Source organism: Notechis scutatus, chromosome 4 (assembly GCF_049901735.1).
Source record: "Notechis scutatus isolate UNSWTSFEM ecotype Mainland chromosome 4, rNotScu1.2, whole genome shotgun sequence".
NCBI classification, from domain to species: Eukaryota; Metazoa; Chordata; class Lepidosauria; order Squamata; family Elapidae; genus Notechis; species Notechis scutatus.
In genome coordinates, this window is record NC_142012.1 from 30,526,720 (window position 1) to 30,548,448 (window position 21,729).

The 21,729-nt window shown below is 37.5% G+C and overlaps 1 protein-coding gene across 2 annotated transcripts in view; it reads right to left on the reverse strand.

Annotated features, from left to right (window-relative positions):
• Positions 1–19,779, reverse strand: part of GAB1 (GRB2 associated binding protein 1) — an 84,270-nt gene extending 64,491 nt beyond the window's left edge. The window contains exon 1 of one of the 2 annotated variants that reach the window (XM_026668807.2): positions 19,260–19,779. In XM_026668807.2, coding sequence (XP_026524592.1) covers positions 19,260–19,331 — 72 coding nt within the window. In that variant the 5' untranslated portion in view covers positions 19,332–19,779. The remainder of the gene's footprint in view (positions 1–19,259) is intronic. The other variant, XM_087963085.1, reaches the window with a different exon arrangement.
• Positions 19,780–21,729: the final 1,950 nt, after the last annotated feature.

A 21,729-nucleotide genomic window follows, 5' to 3' on the forward strand; every position in this document is an offset into this window, starting at 1 on the left:
TAAACATAAAGATCTCAAGTGCCTCTATACAAATGCACAAAGTCTGGGGAACAAACAGGGTGAACTCAAACTACAAATACATGAAGGTAAATATGATATAGTTGGAATAACAGAAACTTGGTGGGATGAAACCCATGACTGGAACATACTAGTAGAAGGATACAAACTATTCAAAAAAAAAAAAAAACAGACCCCGTAAAAGAGGAGGGAGTTGCACTGTATGTAAAGGACCACTATATTGCTATAGAAATGCATAAAACCAAAGATGAAAACCTCCTAGAATGCATATGGGTCAATATAAAAGGAAAAAAGAATGCCATGGCCATTGGTGTATATTATAGGCCACCCAATCAAGCAGAAAATATAGATGTCCTTTTTGCCAGCCAACTAACAAACATATGCAGGAAACACACAACAATAGTAATGGGAGACTTAAATTATCCTGATATCAATTGGAAAACTAATTCTGCACCAAGTGAGAAATCAAATAAGTTCCTACCAACCTAGCTGACAACTTTGTTGTCCAAAAGGTAGAGAGTGAAACTAGAGGGACAGCCATACTGGACTTAATTCTTACAAACAGAGAAGAAGTGATAGAGGGAGTTGAAACTGCAGGAACCTTGTGTGAGAGTGACCATGTCATTCTAGAATTCAACATAACACAAACACAAGCAACAGAACATAATGACACCAGAGTCTTGGATTTTAAAAGAGCTGATTTTAATAAACTCAGAGAGAACTTGGGAAAGATTCCATGGATTAAAATCCTAAAGGAGAAAACAACTCAAGAATCTTGGGAAACTCTAAAAAGTATGATCATAGAAGCCCAGACAAACACAATACCACTGAGAAAGAAAAACAAGAAATCCAAGAAGAAACCAGCATGGCTGGCAAATTGAAAGGAAAAAAGGACAAGTACAAAAAATGGAAAGAAGGACATACAACTAAGGAAGAATATCAGCAGATAGCCAGAATCTGCAAAGACAAAGTCAGGATAGCAAAGGCTCAGAACGAACAAAGACTTGCAACAAAAGTCAAAGATAATAAAAAAAGTTTCTTCCAACATATAAATAACAAGAAAAAAATAAAGGAAACAGTCGGTCCACTAAAGAGAGAAGATGGCAAGGAAGTAACAGGCAATAGAGAGAAAGCAGAACTGCTTAACTCATTCTTTGCATCCGTCTTCGTGCAAAAAGAAATTATAGCTCAACCCACCAAAAACATAACTGTAAAAGTAGACCAGAAATGAAAGTTAAAATAAGCAAAAAAATAGTAAGAGAACACATGTCTGATCTTGATGAAAACAAATCACTGGGGCCAAATGAATTACATCCCAGAGTTTTAAAGGAGCTGGCAGAGGTCATCTCAGAACCACTGCACCATATCTTTCAAAAATCCTGGAGCACTGGGGAACTACCAGAGGACTGGAAAAGAGCTGATGTGTTTCCCATCTTCAAAAAAGGGGAAAAAAACAGACCCAGGAAACTATAGACCAATCAGCCTAACATCAATACCCGGGAAGATACTGGAAAAGATAATAAAAAAACAGATCTGCCAACATCTAGAAACAAGTAAAGTAATAACTAGCAGTCAGCATGGGTTTGTTAAAAACAGATCATGCCAACCAATCTTATTTCATTCTTCAACACAGTGACTAAATTAGTAGACCAGCAAAATACTGTGGACGTAATATATTTAGATTTCAGCAAGGCATTCAACAAAGTAGATCACATCCTACTTCTTAGTAAGCTAGAAAAAGGTGGAATAGATAGCACCACCACTAGATGGACTCGCAACTGGCTGGCAAACCGTACTCAACGAGTAGTCCTTAATGGGTCTAAGTCTACATGGAGGGAAGTAAGCAGTGGGGTGCCACAAGGTTCCGTCTTCGGCCCAGTACTCTTCAATATCTTCATTAACGACTTAGATGAGGGAATAGAAGGGGAACTTACCAAATTTGCAGATGATACTAAGCTGGCAGGAATAGCTAACACCCAAGAAGATAGGCTCAAGATCCAGATGGATCTTGACAGACTAGAACACTGAGTCATATCTAGCAAAATGAAATTCAATGTAGAGAAAAGTAAAGTCCTACACTTAGGCAAGAAAAACCAAAAGTACACATATAGACTGGGTGAAACCAGGCTCAACAGCAGTAACTGTGAGAGGGATCTTGGAATCTTAGTGGACAACCAGCTAAATATGAGCCAGCAGTGTGCAGCAGCAGCCAAAAAAGCTAATGCAATCCTAAATTGTATTAACAGAGGTACTAATACCACTCTATAAAGCCTTAGTAAGACCACACCTAGAGTACTGCATCCAGTTTTGTTCACCACATTATAAAAAAGATGTTAAGACTCTAGAAAAAGTACAGAGAAGAGCAACCAGGATGATTAGGGGACTGGAAGCTAAAACATATAAAGAACGGTTACAGGAACTGGGCTTGGCTAGTCTAGTAAAGAGAAGGACCAGAAGAGACATGATAGCAGTCTTCCAATATTTGAGGGGCTGCCACAGGGAGGAAGGGGTCAAGCTATTTTCTAAAGCGCCTGTAGGCCAGACAAGGAATAATGGATGGAAACTGAACAAGGAGAGATTTAACCTGGAAATAAGGAGAAACTTTCTGACAGTGAGAACAATCAACCAATGGAACAGCTTGCCCTCAGAAGTTGTGGGAGCGCCATCACTTGAGACTTTCAAGAAGAGATTGGACTGCCATTTGTCAAAAATGGTGTAGGGTCTCCTGCTTGGGCGGGGGGGCTGGACTAGATGACCTACAAAGTCTCTTCCAACTCTGATTATCTGTTAAATCTGTTAAATAAAATAGCTTCAAATAGCAATATCAATAGCACTTAGACTTATATACTGCTTCATAGTGCTTTACAGCCCTCTCTAATGGTAAGGAAGATAACTTTTTTTTTCCTGAAATCACTTCTAAAAAATACATTTTGTTAATCAAAAGTCAAAAGATTCATCTTGTCCTAAATATCAAGAACTCAATAACTTTGTATGGCACAATCCTCAATATATATTTTTTAAAATAATTTTACAACTATTAACTGGCAGTCAAAGACTAATGTTTTAAATCCATATAAAGTGAGCACATTAGACATTATAGAAAGAGAAAGATTATGTATACATAACATATAAACTGGTAATGTAATCTCAGAATGAACACTTACCCTCATCACACACATATATTTCACTGCTATAGTTCTCTTTCTAAATAGCTATGAGTGAATTACATTGTTCTGAATTTTTAACAATACATGCAGATATTACCTCATAATCTCATCACAGAACAAACACAGAGTTTGGGAGGAGCTTGGTAGAAAGAAAGTATAATTGTATAAAATCTATTTTTGTTAGTTATCTAACTCATTTTTTTAAACAAATTCAATTATTAAACTATAAACTAATGAAACTCACAATCCAACAAATAAGAAACATGAAAACACTCTGAAAAGCGGTATACCCATGGTCTCATTTCACAATACAAGCAGATATTAGTGGTAGATGAAATTCCATCTATTTCTTTTCAATTTCCCTAAATTTAATCTGCATAGCCCGGGAGTTTACTCCAGGATAGAATAATGGAAAAAGGCTTTGTGCAAGATGAGATTTATTCACACAATCAGCAATTGTGTGGATCAGCAAAATTATCTTTAACTGATAATGGGAATTGGACTGTCCCAAATGAAAGGTCTATTCAACACAATGATTTCATGGTTTTATGGGGGAGTTTAAGAATCTGAATACAAAAGATAAAAAGCACGGGAATGTAATTGGCTGTTTGCACAAGTAGCAGTAACAACACATCAATTGGAAAATAGTAAGATCGAAGTAACAGCAAAAGAGAAAAGCAGTACCAGTTCCAAAAAATTACCTAAGGTCTTGTCAGGCAGGGATTTATGCCTTAGTTTCATTGTGAGCAATTTTGAGCAAATCCTCAGGCATCAGATCATTAAAACCCATGCAAGGCTTGAAGCTAATTTGAACAATATTGCATCCATGATGTGCAGCACTGTTTTCTCCTTATGTAACAAATAGATTTCTTCAGATCTATTCAGATAGCTTACCTATATCATTCCATATCTCGATTTATAAGGTCCTCTAAGAACTCTATCCTCCCAATAATGACTGAGATAATTAAGCCAATTTTTACAGGCTCTTTTTTTAAGATACATTTTGGACAGGTTGGCTTTAACAACAGCCTATTCCATATTTAGCTAAATTGGCTGAAAAAGTAGCAGTACTGCATCTCCAGCAACATTTAGATTGTACTTTATCCTTCTTATTTAAGACCTTGATTAGGCATGGAAACAGTCTTTATTTCCCTGATGGATGATCTAAAAGGGGAGATAGATCGAAATATGATTCCTGTTGAGACTCTTAGACCACAAATTCAGTGTGGAGGGATGCACAAAACATTCCTTAATTATATAATGTCTGTAACAGCCATCACAGGCAGCAGTGTTCTGTGGAGGCTAGAGTATAAAAAAGGCAAAGTTATCAAAGGTGGTACTACAAAAAAGGATGGAAAGAGAGATGCTTGAGAAGACTAGGGGAGCGGAGCACTCTAGTTGGATACCCCGTATTTGAAACTCAGCAGTGAAAATGGCAAGTGGAAATACTAGAAAGAGAGCAGCATGTGAGGCAGCACACAAAATATATGGAGAAGCGAAAGAATGATACTATTAGTTCTGTGAAGTAGGGTCCAGATGCCCTTGGCTTAGAATCCAAACATCTCCCAGAGGGCTTCTCCCCCTTCTAGTATGTGACACCTTTAAATATAGATTGTATATATACCAGTGGCAATAATTATTGAACTGTTTCACAGTGGCATATCCCCCGATTTCCTTCTAAATATTGGTTACAATACTTAGTATGACAGAAAATTTACAGGATTAGAAGATATCCAACTTCAAAATAATTTAATTTGTATCCTCTTCTCAATGCATGGTGGGAACCTCTCTAAACTTGTTTACTATTATGTGTTACATTATGTTCATTATCAGTCCTCTTTGCTATGCCATATAACATTGCTATAATGTTTTCCCATTTAATGTTTTCCCATTCCCAGTTATGGAAGGTGGATAAAATGGATTCATGCAGTGGTTAGGCAATGCCACTGTGCCTCTGGTGAACCTGAAACTCTAAAACATAATTTTCTATGTGGTAAATAGAACATTTTCTATGTAGAATTACATTCTTACATTTTGTACAGCAAATTTCTTTCTTAATAAGACATGCTTTGGTTGCATACATTTTCAACAATATAACCATATAAGCACTGTTCTATTTTCTGTGACCCCATGAAACAATATTATCCAAATGAAACATTCTTTTTTAAGGTTTACAACAGAAAATGTACATTAAAAATTTATAGCAAGTTCATAAAAGAACCATTATTTTTGTAAAAATCAACAGAAACAAGACTCACTCTTTCTCTCTCTCTCTCTCTCACACACACACACACGCACAAGCATACACATTTTGACTAATTATGTGTCACCAAGTCAGTGTCAATTTTAGGGACCACATAGATGGATCTTCTCCAGGATAATGTGTTTTGAAACTAGTCCTGCAGGCTTTCCAGCAAGGAAACCCTCACCATTGTAATTATATAGTCCTCGACTTACAACAGTTCATTTAGTGATTGTTCAAAGTTACAACCGGCACTGAAAAAAAATGGCATGAACACTTTTCACACTTACAACCATTGCGGCATCCCCATGGTCACATTATCAAAATTCAGAAGCTTAGCAACTGGTTCATATTCATGACAGGTGCAGTGTCCTGGGAGTCATGTGATACCCTTTTACGACCTTCTGACAAGCAAAGTCAATGGGGAAGCCAGATTCACTTAACAACTTCATTACTATTTTAACAAATGCAAGGATTCACTTCACAAGAAAGGTCATAAAACGGGGTAAATTGTGACAAGAAAGATAATAAAATGGTCTGAAACTCATTTAACAAATCTCTCACAAAACAGAAATTTTAGAGTCAATTGTGGTCATAAGTCGAGGACTATATGTCCTTCCACCTTGCTATTTTAGTCATTCTCTTTTTCTCTTTCCTTTTATCTTTCATAGCATTATAGACTTTTCCATAGAAGTAAATATATGCACATATACATTCAAGATACAATAATTGGGGCTGGTCATTGGGGCCTGAGTCAGTGGTCGCCAACCAGTGGGCCAGGGACCACTGGTGGTCCATGAGAAAATTTTGGTGGTCCGCAGAGAAATGTCACTCTCAGAGCACCCCCCAAAACAATTAATCCAGGCTGTGCGGGAACACAAAGCTGCACTGCCCGCAAGGCCCACGGGAACACAAGGCTTGCATCACTTGCATTCGAACAACACAAGGTAGTGAGGGGAGGGGGAAAGGGTGGAGGGGGGAACTTGCCCCATGCGCCCCACGTATGTCACCTGGCCACTGGTCTGCTTCTTTCCGGTTCTTTCTTCTTCTGCTTTTGGCTGCACGCAAGGAAAGCAGCAAAAGTCTTTCTTTCTCTCCCCCAAATTCCACCAGAAATGAATCTTTGGAACCCTGCAAGTCATCTTGCTCCAAGAGGCTGCAACGGCGTGACAAGTCTCACAAAGACTCATTTCTGGCGGAGTTTGGGGGAGAGAAAGACTTCTGCTGCTTTCCTTGCGTGAAGCCAAAAGTGTCTCTCTCTCTCCCCTGAGAACAGAACTGGAGACGGTATCCTGCGATCCCAAATAAAGTATGATCGATCGGTAGGAAAACAGGGTGGGGAATTTTCCTGCAACTTTTTGGGGGATTTTTTGAGGGTCTCTGCTGCTTTCTGCAGAGACCCTGGGAAAATGTCAGCAAGCCACCGTCAGTCAAAACTCATATTAGTGGTCCCCAGGATTTAAAATTATAGGAAATTATAAGGTCCAAAAGGTTGGCGACCCCTGCCTTGAGTCATAACTGAACTAATATCTTCTATGTTCCATTGGTTGTTTTCTTGATTATCCATATTTTTTCTTTCAATGCCACAGTTCAATCTTTCTATTCTATTTTAATTTTCAAATGGTATACAAAAATCTACACAATTCAGATCTTTATGGCATAATTACAACACCACGCCTTTTCAGAGGTCTACATTGCTACTTACCAAGCACTAAAACTGATGCATTCCTTGACTTCTATTTATTTATTGTTGATAATCAATCCTAAAAAACAAACTATGCAGCCCTTCAGTATCTTCATTGCATGTTCTAAGGCAGATTGCTGAATGTACTATGCTTCTTGAATTTCATACTAGAGCTCCCAGGTCATTTGCATTTTAAACTATCAGAACAGTGTCATCAGCATAATGTACGTAAGTAAGAGACTACTGATTTCTTCCTCCAGTTTTTAAGTGAGAATATACAACCAGCCTGTTTTGCCTTATCTATATGAACTGTGGTTTTCTGTGAATACATTTTGCATGAGGAAAATGAGATGTTCTGGGATTCTGATTTTTTTTAAGCACATAGAGTTTGATATAGTACACCAATCAAAGACTTTTCTTTGATCAAGGAAGCACAAATTGACTTATTTTTCAATTATCCAGTGTGCATCAGCAATAATGTTATTTTTCAATTATCCAGTGTGCATCAGCAATGCTATTTTTCAATTATCCAGTGTGCATCAGCAATAACGTCTCATGTTCCTCAGACTTTTCTGGCATATTCCTTTCCGTATAGAACTCTAATCTGTGTTGCTTGACACTAAGCATTACTTTGATAGCATGTGAAATTAAGGATATTGTATGATAATTTGCACACACTGTTAAAACTGTGAGTTTCTTAATGCTCTCTAAGCATGATTGCTTTCTTGCAGATACACTGGACTGATGATGTTACCCAGGGGACGTGCATAAGCGCACCAATTGTGCCTACCGTCCCTGTCCTATTATTTCTTTTATTTTTCTTATAAGTATCTATCTCATGTATTCAAAACTATGTTTATTCTTATACCTGTATCTTATAAGCGATTGACAAATCAAATAAATAAATAAATAAATAAAGTAATGAAATGTCTGAAAGAAAACACCCAAACTCAGAAAGCACCAAGGACCCTACAGCTCATCCCCAAGCTACCAAATATTTTCTTTTATCAGTATTGTTTGCTTTGGTATTGACATGTACTTTCAGTCTTTCAGCCCATATGTGATTCCTCTGATTTACTGGCATAGTTTCATTAAAATATTTTTAAAATTCTTCAGTTGTTTGCCATCTGTGTATATTTCATCAATACTGCAGCCTTCCAATTTGATAACATTGATTTAACATTATGCTCTAATAATAATGGTTCTTATAAGTGTAGAATATATCTTCGATGTTGGCATCTCTACGGCACAATTCAGACTAATTTTACCTTTAGTCTTCTTTGAACTTTACTATCATTATCCTACAGCATAGCAATTGAATACGGGAACCTCCAAAATATTTCCTTGTTTTTCCATTTCTCTTTCCATTTTCAATGTCTTTACAGAAGTCACTGTAAGACTGCTTCTCGTTTCTTCCAACAGTTCTCTGAAATTATTTAAATTACTTCCTTAGATTATTAGTTTTCTTGGCTTGGACTTCTCTGTTTGGCAATTTCTACCATTTTATCAAACATAGTTTGATTTTTCCTGTTTTTCAGGTCCTTGGTAGTTTCTCTTAATATACATCATAATCTTATTTGATTTTATTCCACAATTCCTCTGTTTGCTCTCAGTGAATGTTTAGGACTTCAAAGCAATTCCTGATGTTCTTCCTGAAAATTGTAATTTTATGCTCAAAATCATATTATGAAATGTGGTTGACTTTCTTCAGTTTTAGTTTGACTTGGAATTTTAATTAAACAGTCAGTGACCTATTTACTCTCATTCCTTTTGTTGTTATAACCAAATTCCTCCATCTCCTTTTACCATAATTGAGAATGGGAGAAAACTATTGGCTTGGCGGTCAATGGTGGGATTCCATTTTTTTTACTACCGGTTCTGTGGGCGTGGCTTGGTGGGCCTGGCAGGGCAAGGATACTGTAAAATCTCCAGTCAGGGGTGGTATTTGCTGGTTCTCCAAACTACTCAAAAATTCCGCTACTGGTTCTCTAGAACTGGTCAGAACATGCTGAATACCATCTCTGGCTTGGCTTGATTTAACTGTGGAGCTTGTGGGTCATGGTATCAGACTATCTGATCTGCCTCAAGTAAAAGTAATTTTCCCCCAAGCATAGATCTCAGCTTTCTCGTTAATAAGTTTTATTAAGATGAAAGTAATAGAACCAAAATATGTCAGCAAACATGAGGAAGTGATTTCCTGATTTATTTTTTTTACACTCTAAATTTTTTTTCCTCAGACACCAGGTGGTCCCCAGTAATGAGCTATTTAAGTAATGGCTTTTAATCAGGCTGAGAACCAATCATTAAGTACAGTTTTTCTCCTTAAGAGGAAAAATGCAGATCAGACAAATTCTGCAAGCCTTCGCATCAATTGAGCAATGATCCAGTACAAGACCTAACCTGCCCAGCAAAAATCCAAAGGACAACAAATAACAGTAAATAATTAAAACTGTCCTTATCTTGTAGTTGAATATAATTTTCTGACCTTAGCCAGAATCAGTTCCACAAGCTTGGTTTTCTCAGAAACTAACTCTAATATCACCATCTTATATTAACATTTAGCACATTTCTATGCTATATTTCAAAGCAATAAAAACAGAAAGATAAAGAATAGTATCTTAGGAATGAAAGTCTATTTCTAAGAAGCCTAGTCTGCCTAGATATCCTCGCAAGGCTTGATGAATGTTAGGTGAGTTAAGACCTTTAGCAAAATATCGTTGGATAATCTTGCAGCAGATCAGATTTCATGGAAACCAGCTGAATAAGGGAAGCACAACTCCCATTTCCAGGATAAAACTCTCTATTTAAAGGAAAGACAGAACATGAATATACTACCATTATAAAATATATGAACAAACAGTCAAGCTGGACTGCTTGCATACCAAGTAGATCTGTATATGGCTTCAACATTTAAGTAGCACAAATGCTTTCCTGCAGTTTTCCTAGTGGCCATGAAATCTGCAGCTAGAACACAACACCTGCTTTCCTCAGTAAAAAAACGCCTAGTTTTTCATCTTTAATCTATAATTTGGTTCAAGTATTCCATAAATTTTGTTTGAGCTATGGCTGCTAATAAGGAAATACTTTAATTCTAATGCAAATAACTTCATAGTGTGTCACTGGTATCACTGATAAGACACAAAATATTTTCTTGTAAAACTTGTTATCTAGAATCCAAAACATTGGATGAAAAATCTCAGTCTTATCATTTCAAAAATGAATATTAGATGTAAATATCTGCGTCTTTCCTGATGAAGATTCGTACATGGAAGCTCACAGCTGCATTTCAGATTTTTTTTAAGTTTCTAAATTTATTAACACATTTTCTTTGAGAACTTCCACCCCAGAAATGCTTTCTATACAAATGTTTAACACTGTAACAACATTGAGCAATGGCTTGTATGCAAATAATAATAATCCACTAACTAAACAAATTTCATCTTCCTCATGTGCTCCATCAAGTTCAGGAGAATCAAATGGGCTGTGTATCTGGAAGAAAATGAGAGAAGGGGAGGGAGAAAGAGAGAAAGAGAGAGAAAAAGAGGGGGGAGAGGAGGGGCAGAGGGAGGGCGAGGAAAGACGGGGGGGGGGGGACAGGGCAGGGCCACGTTATCACATAAGGAACAATCCACATGAAAGCCTACATCATTTATTAAGTGAGAGAGGCATCACATACTTGATCTTAGGAGCCCACAGACAAAACATTTTCTGCAATATCCATTGTCCCAACACGACTAGACGGTCTTGGAAAGAACTGAAAAACTAACACACAACAATGCTGTTATTTCCATGTGAAGGAATGTGCCATCTCAGCAAACAAGACTGTTTCATGCAACTTAAAATGTCAGATCAACTGTAGCCTATTAAAATATTTACACAGGAAAAACAGAAGGGGGCTATAAAAAGAATAACATTTTGGGCTTTTTTATTCCTGTCATTTGCAATTTAAACATTTCTATCTCAAAGAGAAAGCTTCCTTCCAATGAACAGCAAACAGCCAAAAAAGGACTCCTCTCAAACGTCATCATAATAGAGCAATTGATCCCTCTGTAGAAATGGTTTCAGAGTTTTTCTTTCTGAAAGAAATCAGATCACAGGAGCCTGAAAAGAATTACCAAAATCAGATCTAAAAGTTCAGATTGCAATCACTTCCAAACATGTTATATAACAAAAATGATACTCAAAATACTCATGTCAATAAGTTCTCCAACTGTGCCCAGTTGCCAGACCAGGTATATACCATCTTTTTCCATAACGTTAAAAGCCTGCCTCTTCCCGAATGAGTCTGCAGAGGCATTCAGAGTCACTAATGGTTCTTTCCAGGTTTATCCTTCTTTCTGGGATAAGACAAGCAAAAACTAGAAAGAGGCCTTTTCAGCTGAAAAGCTGCTACCTTTGTTTATGGAACATCTGAGAATCAGATTGCGCCTGGTGTTGTCTTCACTAAGCATCTGATACCAACTTCACAAAACTGGTAACATGAGGCATTTAATTCATATTTTTGTGATCCAACAGTAATTATTTGTCTTTCTAAAAATAAAATATGCAGACAGTTCATAGCTCTAACAATCAGAACGCCCTCTGCTATTCCATTTTTGGAGGAAGAACAGAAGAAATAGAAAAATTGTGGGAAACAAGTGAGTTACAAAGCAACACATTACTGTTATCTTCACCAAACCTAGTAAAAACCCAGGAATTAAGCAAAGAAGTTTCACAGTAAATGCTCTAAAATTTTGTTGTTATTTGTGATATCGTGTTCAACCCGTCACCACCCCATGGACAACATTCCTCCAGGCCTTCCTGTCCTCTACCATCTTCTACCTAAAATACCTTTGTTTATTTACCAACATTGTCTTTATTCTTCAGATATGCTGATTAAGGGCCTATAAATCGTGAACTTGGCCAAGCAAAGTTGTAAAGCTCCTTTGGAAAACAATGAGGCTTTTTTGCTTCTACATTGAAGTGATCAGATAGCACTATTTTGTTCTTCCATCCTACCATATAAGACTTGTATAAGTTGGGAAAACATTCTGCACATGTATTGTACCAACATAAAACCTATTCTAGCTTTTGTACAGCTACTGGCCATTGCAAAGATTGGGAGTTACTATGAGGCTATGTGAAGTACTTTTTGCAACATATCACATTGTCTTTTCGCTTTATCAAAAAAAAAATTATATCATCTGTACACCATAAAACTCTTCTTCTAGGCAAACTCTGTACAAGCTTAGTGCAGTTATTTATTTTACTTTATTATGACAAGTACATTTCCTGATGGGATGTGTTTCATATTTATCTGGTCTTAATTATACAAATAAACATACAATTATAGCATATTTTGCTCCTGGGCAGTTAGAAGGAAATAAAATTGCAAATGAGTTTCCAGACAGATTTTCAATGATGTATTTCATCCAGAATCAAAGTGGCAAATAAACAAACAACTTTATTTATAAAGGGAGAAGAGCATACCATACATATTATTTACAACGAAATAGCTTAAAATACTAAAAACGGAAGAGTCAATATTATAGCCTCTGAAATATCCCTAATGTTTTTAGAGAAAATAAAGAAGTACTAAAATTAGACTATTTCCAGATAAGACTTATTAAAAAAATACTGATTAAGAAATGTATGTAACTATATCTAGGGTTAGAAGAGACAAGTATTCCAGGTACCTTCTCTGTGTTTATGGTTTCCCCTTGTTCTATTTGTTAGTAACTTAAAAATTTGAGGGTCTGCATATGAAAGTGCTACATAAGAAACTATTTAGTAAAAATTATTTTTATAGAAATTTGCTAGAATAAATCTGTGCCAGCCATTTTGAAAGCATTCAAGGAAGACCCTGAACAAATACATAATGAATGATGTCTGGGTAAGACATAGTAGTAATTATGAAAACTCTGTGAAGATCTCAGGATTTGCTAAAGTGCCCACTCGTGTTCAACACTTCTAAGAGTAGAAAATGCTCTCTGCTGCATAAAACATTCTCTAATAACAGAACTTATTCAACTACAAGTTACTTCTACATTCACGGTGAAGACTCCTGCAGCCAATAATTCCTTAAAATTATAACTGCTGATTGTTAATATTGTTTAATCAATAGCAGTTGGATAAACTAGTTTTATTGCATCATATGAAGGTGTAAGGTGGCCACATACTTTTTTTTTTGGGGGGAGAAGGGACTACCGGTAGTTTTTATGATTTTAGTTACTATCTTACTTTTGTAAGAGCATCATATAAAGTCAAAGAACAATTATCTTTAAAAGATACATGAGAAATACCTTGTTAAAATTACAAAGAAAAGGACAAATCTTATTATAGAATACCAACATACCAGGAAGGTTATAACGACAAGCACATGATTGTGTTTTTGAGACAATACTTAGAAGGTGCACTTATATTTCAATTCTATTAAGAAATAAATATATTCTCAAGATAAACAGATTATTTAGACCACCAGTTGTTATTTATAACCTTAGACGATAAATAAGTGACTAGTGCTGTGGCATCTGTGGCACCATTGTTCACTAAATTTTCCACAGCTTATATTGATAAAACAGCAAACTAAAATAAAATCAAGTTTCAAAAAATAACTGGCTATAATCTCGTGAGGTTCTGACATTCCATCCAGTAGTGCCATGGAAATAACACCCGATCTCGCTATTTTCTAGGAATTGGGTCACTTTAAATTACATGTGCCATGGACTATCAATAGTGCCTTTAGAGAAGTCTTCCCCAGTAGCTTACATAGAAAAAAGGGGAGGAGTACGGAGACAAGATCTCTGCCAATAACTCCTTTTGCATTTTTTATGGCACTGGGGCATAAAGAAAAGAGAAAATAAGCCCTTAAAGGGAAAACATTATTACTTCTGAAAAGACATCCATTTATATTCAAGCTATAAAAGCTGTCTCTCATATTTCTGTGGTAAGAATATTATAGGTTTGTTTAGTCTACTTTGCTTTTAGCCACAATTTTTAGATGAACTGAAAGAATTATGAGTCCAGAGATTTATTCTGAGAACTAAAATTAACTAAATTCAAATTGTACCAGATAAAAATCATTCTGTCTGGTTACCACAAGCTTTTATCATTTCAGCAAGATAATCTGATTGAAATGAGATTTTTTTTTCTTATGATGTTACCTGCCTAGTTATAAAGACAGAACTACAATATATCATACATATATTGCAATGCTTGTTCAAAAAATGATTTAAATTTTCTTTATGAGAAAGTTTTTGAAAGAAACTGCCTCTTTTGTACAATACCAGTCTAATCTGCTTGTCTGAAACATCAAAAAAGTTACAGTGTAGTTTTTCACAAATTTTGAAATAAGTTCATAAGAGCTTAGAACTGCAGTTCGAATGACTTCTCCTCCTGGGGATAATGTTCAAAAGAGTATATAGAAAGTCCAGGAAAGCATAAGAGGACCAATTTCATAAAAATAGAAAGGAGCTACAAAGTATAAATGAAGAAACAAAATCCATGAACAGAAGGTATAATTTATAACAAAAAATATGCAATATGATACAGGTAGTCCTCAAATTACGACCAAAATTGAGCTCAAAATTTCTGTTGCTATGCAAAGCAGTTGTTAGTGGGTTTTCGCATATTTTATTACCTTTTTGGTCATAGATCACTGCAGCTGTTAAGTGAATTGTAGTCATTAAGCAAATCTGGTTTCCCCCGCTGACTTTGGTTATCAAGGACCAGTTTTCTAACTTGAAACAAGAATTAAACAGGGGAAAAAACTTAAGAGCAATTAAAAGAAGGAACTGCTTTAATAATGGATGCAAGCCAGCTTATTAGATGCTGCATTTCTACATGAAGCAATCAACCATGTACCACACTATCTATCTATCTATCTATCTATCTATCTATCTACCTACCTACCTACCTACCTATTTATTTTTATGACCCTTTAATCCCTTTATTTAGTATGTAATCAGGGCAACTGAATGGAGCTGAGCATTTACTGGCTGAATGCCCTTCCTCACATCTATGCAGAGTCCACAGAAGATATTTTCTCTTTGCACCCTGACAGAGAAACATCTGCAGCTGCCTAGGATTGAAACCTCAACCTTCCGAATGGGAGGTGAGCATCTTCACCACTAGGCCACTTGTCTACCTAACTACTGTATATAGTAATAAAAAAATACTTTAAATATTGATCAGATGCAAAGCATGATATGAGCAGTTGGAACTAGTGATCACAATGCTTCCAAGTTTAATATATACATAATTGGAACATTAAACAATGAAAATGGCAATTTACTTAAATGGAATTTGATTTCAAAAGAGAAAACTTACAAAAATCAAATGAAATTGAAATTGAATATGCACCAAGAGCCAAGATTTCATTCTGTTTACTTTAGGATGTTATAATTTTTTCACAGTATAAATCGATGCATGTCAAGGAGGAAAGCATAAAAGTGAAAAGTGAAAGTTATTATCCGAGTGAGGAAATTTTTAAAAATCATGCATTCTAAGAAAACAAATGCATATTGACAACAAGCCAAGCAAAAACACAACAAAAGGAGTTCAAAATTGCACTGCTATAAATGTCACAATGAATAGATCTGCTTCAATACAGTTAAAGCAGGAAATCAGCTAAGGATGTAGTGTCTGTGAACAGGAATCCAGTTTAGGGTGTCCAAGTAGTTAGCTATAATCAGAGGACTGGAGAAGAAAATGAATGGAGAAGAAAAATTCTGTAAAATATTTGGTGGACAAATAGTTGCCTGAACCGCTTTCCAGAAAGAAGTTAAAATAGCAAGTTACATCACAAGTGACACAGTGGTGGGATTCAAATTTTTTTTACCACTGGTTCTGTGGGTGTGGCTTGGTGGGCGTGGCAGGGGAAGGATACTGTAAAATCTCCAGTCGGAGGTGGTATTTGCCGGTTTTCCGAACTACCGGTTCTCCAGAACTGTTCAGAACCTGCTAAATACCATTTCTGAAGTGACACAAGAATTTGATAGACATATCCTTAGGACCATAATTCTTTATCTATTTTTCTAACAGCAGGGACTGTATGAATAAGACTCTGTATGTATAAGACTTAGGATCTTCCTAGAAAGCTATGTAAGGCAATTCTCTTCCCCCAGAGGCTTATATCATGGTAGCAACAAGACAGAATAGGGGAAAAGAGAACTAAAAAGCTACTGGCATATTAGCCCAACTTTTCTTGTTGTAATTTATTAGCCATTATTAATATATCTACAAGTATTAATTTTATAAAATGATACTGTTGGATGAGTGTAACTTTTATCCATTAATTTCTTACATATTAATGAAAAGCTGAAATAGGACTAACCTCCTATATGTGTAATTCAGGCTTACTATTTTGCATAACCTCCATTTATACACTATACCAGTTTCAGAAGGCTGGCTGTGTTACTCTTAAAAGTGAAAATAGTTACACCTTAAACACTAACATTGTCAGTTAATTGTGCAACACAGTCAAGTACATCAGATGTCACTTTTATAAAACACCAGTTATTTCTATTCCTTTTTGATATAAGAATGCAGAACTAATAGATAAGACCATTACTAATCTTTAAATGCTGATGAAATTCAGTCTTTGAAATTTCAGTGCAATATTTTCACACTGTAATATTATGTTCCATCTCTAATGTGCAGCTTTAAGCCTCTTCATCTACTTGTTACTTCACTTTCTAAATGATCCAATATAATTATGAATTTGTTGAAACTGCACTGGAAAATGCAAACAGGATGGAACAGAAGTTGCCCAGTTCTAACCTAAGATCTAATAATTAAGCTATTTTTATACATATTTCTACTGAACACCATAATGACGTAGAAAGTAGAAAATCTGAATACTTAACATTTTAGCAGCAGGTCTAAATCAATTCAACTGAAAGATTCCCTAACACGTAAGGCTTTTCCCTTTGTAATAAAGCCAATTTTCACTCCAAATACTCCAGCAAAGAAGTTAAACAGTTGCAGTATTTCTCCTATGTTCAGCTTGATTGGTGACTGCAATTAAAGCAATTCACTAGCCTTTTTTATCTTTTTCCCAACAATCTCACAACCTTGTCTACACATGCCAGTAACCCTACCGATGTTATTTCAAAATCACCATGAATACCTTTTTAGAACTTCTGGAGCCCAATTTCACTTCCATTTGTAGAAAAACAAAATCTGAGAACTGACTCTGGTATGAAATGACCTTGCTTCGCTCTATGTCTTTATTTCAGTCTACAATTTTTTTAAAGTATTAAAACAGTATTTAAGAACTGTTAAGACACTTCTTACATTTATTTCTCAGAACAATTAAATAACTACATAATTACTATATCGTGTACTTTAAAATTGTCTATGCTACATTAGTAAGTGTAGTACCAGGCAGCCAGCAAAGCTGTGCAAGATAAACAATATTTTGTTTAACCAGAAACAGCAATTGGCAGGCAAGTACATTTATTAGTCCAGAAGTTTATACTGCTGGATTCTTTTAAAACTCCAGTACCATAGACTACCTTCAAGAGCAAAACAACAGCCTATCTCTGAAATATGCCTTTTCGTGATGTTGTTTTCTTTGATGACACTATCTATTCTAGAAGTTTTGGACTGTGGCTTGAAATTTTAGATGTTGTAGATCAACATATGTGGAAGCCAATGAATAAAAGTTATTCTATTTGAAGGTTCTGAATAACCACATCAATACATTAGTTGATAGAATTTGATTTGCTGAGTTGAGCCTGTTCAAAGACTTGAAGTAATTTATGTTCCCATCGTTAGGCGTATCTATATTATGAAATGTTTTGCCTAGTAGTCTGTGAAAAGATACAGAACAGGTCCCTATTTCTGGAATAAAAAATATATTAAATGCGCAGCAAACATTCTTTGTGTATAATGATCAAATGTTTCCAGAAATATTTTCATATCAGAATGACACTTAGGTAAGTGTAATGCAATACATTAGTTAGAGGCCCTAATGCAAATTTCTGTGGAAATAGTATTATAGATAAAAGCAAAGTCAATGTAGAGGTCTTTTTAAATTATTTTCTATTACTACATAGTTCAAAGATGTCAGTTTTGGTGAATTAACGCATTGTAAACAGACATTATAAGATTATTTTAAAAGTCACACAAGACCCAAAGTATTTGTGTATATGAATCTTTTACACTTTAGAATCACTGCAGTCCAAAAGATCAATGCATTTCTCAAGCACACTTCCAAAATCTGATAACCATTTCATTCAGAGAAGGGGGAAAAACTTATCCATGTGTTACACTTAATGTTGAATACAGTGTATTGATTGCATATATAACTGCTACAGGTAACACAATGAAACTATGTATACATGCAGCTTCAACAAACAAGTTCAGGCAATGCAATCAATACACCGATTGCCTTTCTCCTTTCCTACATATTTGTTTCCCACGATGGTAGAAGGCAGCTAAAATGCAAGTCTTCTAAAACCTTATGAAAACCATATGAGACAGAGATTACGGGCGGAATAACTTCTGAAAGTTATTTGCTCTTAAAGAGCAAAATATATTTGCAGATTTCCATAGGATCTTCCCCTCCTACACCCCTCCCTTTTCTTTTTTTAAAGCGACCAAACAGCCGAGTTCCGTCTTGAGTCCTTCGAAGACTTCCCCCCTCTTTTTTTTTTTTTAAAGGCATATGTGTTCCGGAAAACTTCGTCCGTTCTTCCCCGATCCTCCGTCGCAAAGGGCGATAAATCAGAAGAGAAAAGTTGGGTCCGTTCAGGGCCTTGCAAAAGCCCCAGCAGGAACAAAACTGCGCACTTGGCAATTATGAAAAGTCAATGCAGAGGTCTTTTTGAAAATATATTTATATTTATATATTTATTATTACTAATTCAAAGCTGTCAGATTCGGGTGAATTAACTGTAAACAGACATTATCGGATTGTTTGAAAAGTCACGCAAGAACCCAAAGTATTCACGTATCTATAATGTTACATGCAGACCGTTGAGAGCCTGGGCAGCGGATAACTCCCCTAGGGACTAAGGGCGAGAAAAGAAGGGGAGAAGCGCGGAGAGAACCCGGGCAGACGAAGGCAAGCAACGAGACAGAAAACCCCGCCGAGAGTGGCCAGAAGCGGACAAGGGCGCTTCCTGCAAGCAGGAGAACCCGCCAAGCCACCGGAGACACTTACATAGCGCTTTAACTTCTTCTCCGGGGGCGACTTTCGGAGCCAGCCCTGGCAGACCACCTCCCCGCCGCTCATGGTTGCGTCTCGCCCCGAAGAGCGAGGGGGTCTGTTTCTTCCGCAGCTGCGACGGCCGGGCCGAACCAACAGCCCAAGAGAACACAAGAGCCGCGCCGCGCCTGTCTGCCGGCCTCCTACGGCAGCTCCTCTGGGGGAAGGGAAAGAGGAGGGAGAAGCGCAAGAGAGGGAGGAGACGACCGGGAAAGGGAGCGAGAGAGAGCGAGCGAGAGAGAGAAAGGCTGGGAGGAGGGAGGGCCGAAGGGTGCGTGTGGGGCTCGTCTGTGAATATTAACGCGGGTGCTCCGAGCAGAGACAGACAGCCCAGAGGAGCTGAAGCGACCGCCCTTCTTCCCTCCAGGCAAACGAGGTGCTCGCCTGCTGTAACTTTCAACTACTACGACCCAGCAGCTGCACGGAAGCCCGGCGTCGGGAAAGCCCTCCCTGCTTCGGTCCTCTTCTACACCACAGAGCAGGAACCTCCCACCCGCTGGACTGAAGCGTGAGGCGGAGGGCTTCCCTCGCCTCGGCTGGGCAAGGCTCGAGTCCGCCCACAGCGGCTCCCTCATGCCCGCGGCCAACGCAGCGGGGAAGGGAGGGAAGGAGGAGCCCAGCCGTTCGCGCTCAAATTTCTTTGGGCTCCCCGGGCGCCCCTCCGGTGCCGTCTTGAGTTGAGGCGCGACTCCTCGCGACTGGAAGGCTGAGCTGGTCGCCTAACGGCACCTCGGCCTCACGAGAGCTCTGGCCCTGAATGTGTGGGGGGCGATGGACCCGGGAGGCGGAGCAGTGGTCCCGGGTGAAACGCGTGCGGGGGAGCCCTGAGCCACAAACCAGCCAACCGCAGTTGAGCCCAGCGTTTTCTAGGAACCCAGCCAGCGCGGCTTGTCTGTGGTACGGCGCGTCCTGAGAAATCTGCAAATATATTTGGCTCTTTAAGAGCAAATAACTTTCAGAAGTTATTCCGCCCGTAATCTCTGTCTCATATGGTTTTCATAAGGTTTTAGAAGACTTGCATTTTAGCTGCCTTCTACCATCATGGGAAACAAATATGTAGGAAAGGAAGTTGGCCTGGTAACTTTTCTGTGTACTGCACTCAGCATCCAAAGTCGAGATTCTCTGAGAAAGTTGGCCAGGTTCCTGTTTTTCTTGTTTCTCCTCTCACGTGCACGCTTTCTTTCAAAAAGGCAGGCAGGCAAATTGAATGAATCCTTCAAAAAGGATCCTGGGATCTGTACAGTGTAACAACAACAACAGCAACAAAAAGGATGGTGGAGAATCGCTGAAGGCCTACAAAACAAGGAAAACTTTTCCAGAAAAGCCAGGATAGCACTGTGCAGGAGATACGGGAAAAATAAAGATGCAACTTTTTTGCCTACTTTTCATGATTGGTATAAAGCGCTGTTGTAAATGTTTGCATTAATTATATTTTAAACGCAGAAAAATGTCTTCAAACTGATCTGGGCCATGACTAAGTGTGGGTGGGGAAAGCTTCCTAGCTGGTTCTCCCAAGAATTGGTATGGGAGGATAATAAAGAACACTGTTTCTCAACTTGGCAACTCTAAGGTGTGTGGACTTCAAGTCCCAGAAGGCTAGCTGGGGAGTGGAATCCACACACCAATGAATAAAGTATCTCATAGTGCAGTGGAGTAAAGATGAGAAATGCAAGGGTTATCTTGCTCTCAATATATGGATACTGCAAGCACAGGTAGCTAGAAAGAAAAGGCAAGCCTGTATTTCACTTGCTATCTTCCTAGGTCAAACAAACAGAAGGATTAGATGCAAGTCACTCAACCAGATCTTTTGCTTTTGCTTTTGCTTTTGAAGGTGGAGGGAGAAGGTGGAATTTTAAAAACTATTCTTGTGAGCCCAGTTCATGAAATATTCATAGATCAGCCAGATCCCTATTATGCAAATTCCAGATTTTTTTTTAAACATAATACAATGTAAATGTATGTTCAATATGCTTCAGATTCTTCTTTTTCAGCACGTTCATCCTAGTTACAAATTTTAAAATACAGATTTTTTTTAGAAGCAATGCCGGCATCATTGCATAAAAGAGCAGTTTGGCAGAAGTTCCTGAAGCAGGTTGTCTGTTAAATACTTAGGTGGAAAAATCACTTTTTGGGGGGATGGGGAACCTAATGTGCAATTAATTTTTATTTTACAAATTAAGTCATTCAGAAATCATTAGAAATTCAATTCTCAGACAGCCTGGACAAGTTCCTGAAGTTTTCTTGGCAAAGCTGGTTAAGAATGTTTGTCATTGCCTTCTTCCTAGGGCTGGGAGAAAGTTCCTGGCCCAAGGTCACCCAGTCAGTTTAACCCCAAACTGGGACGAGAACTCAAGTCTCACCATTCCTAGTCTACTGTCTTAATCATTACACATAGATCCTTTCTAAGTGCTTCTCAGCATCGCCT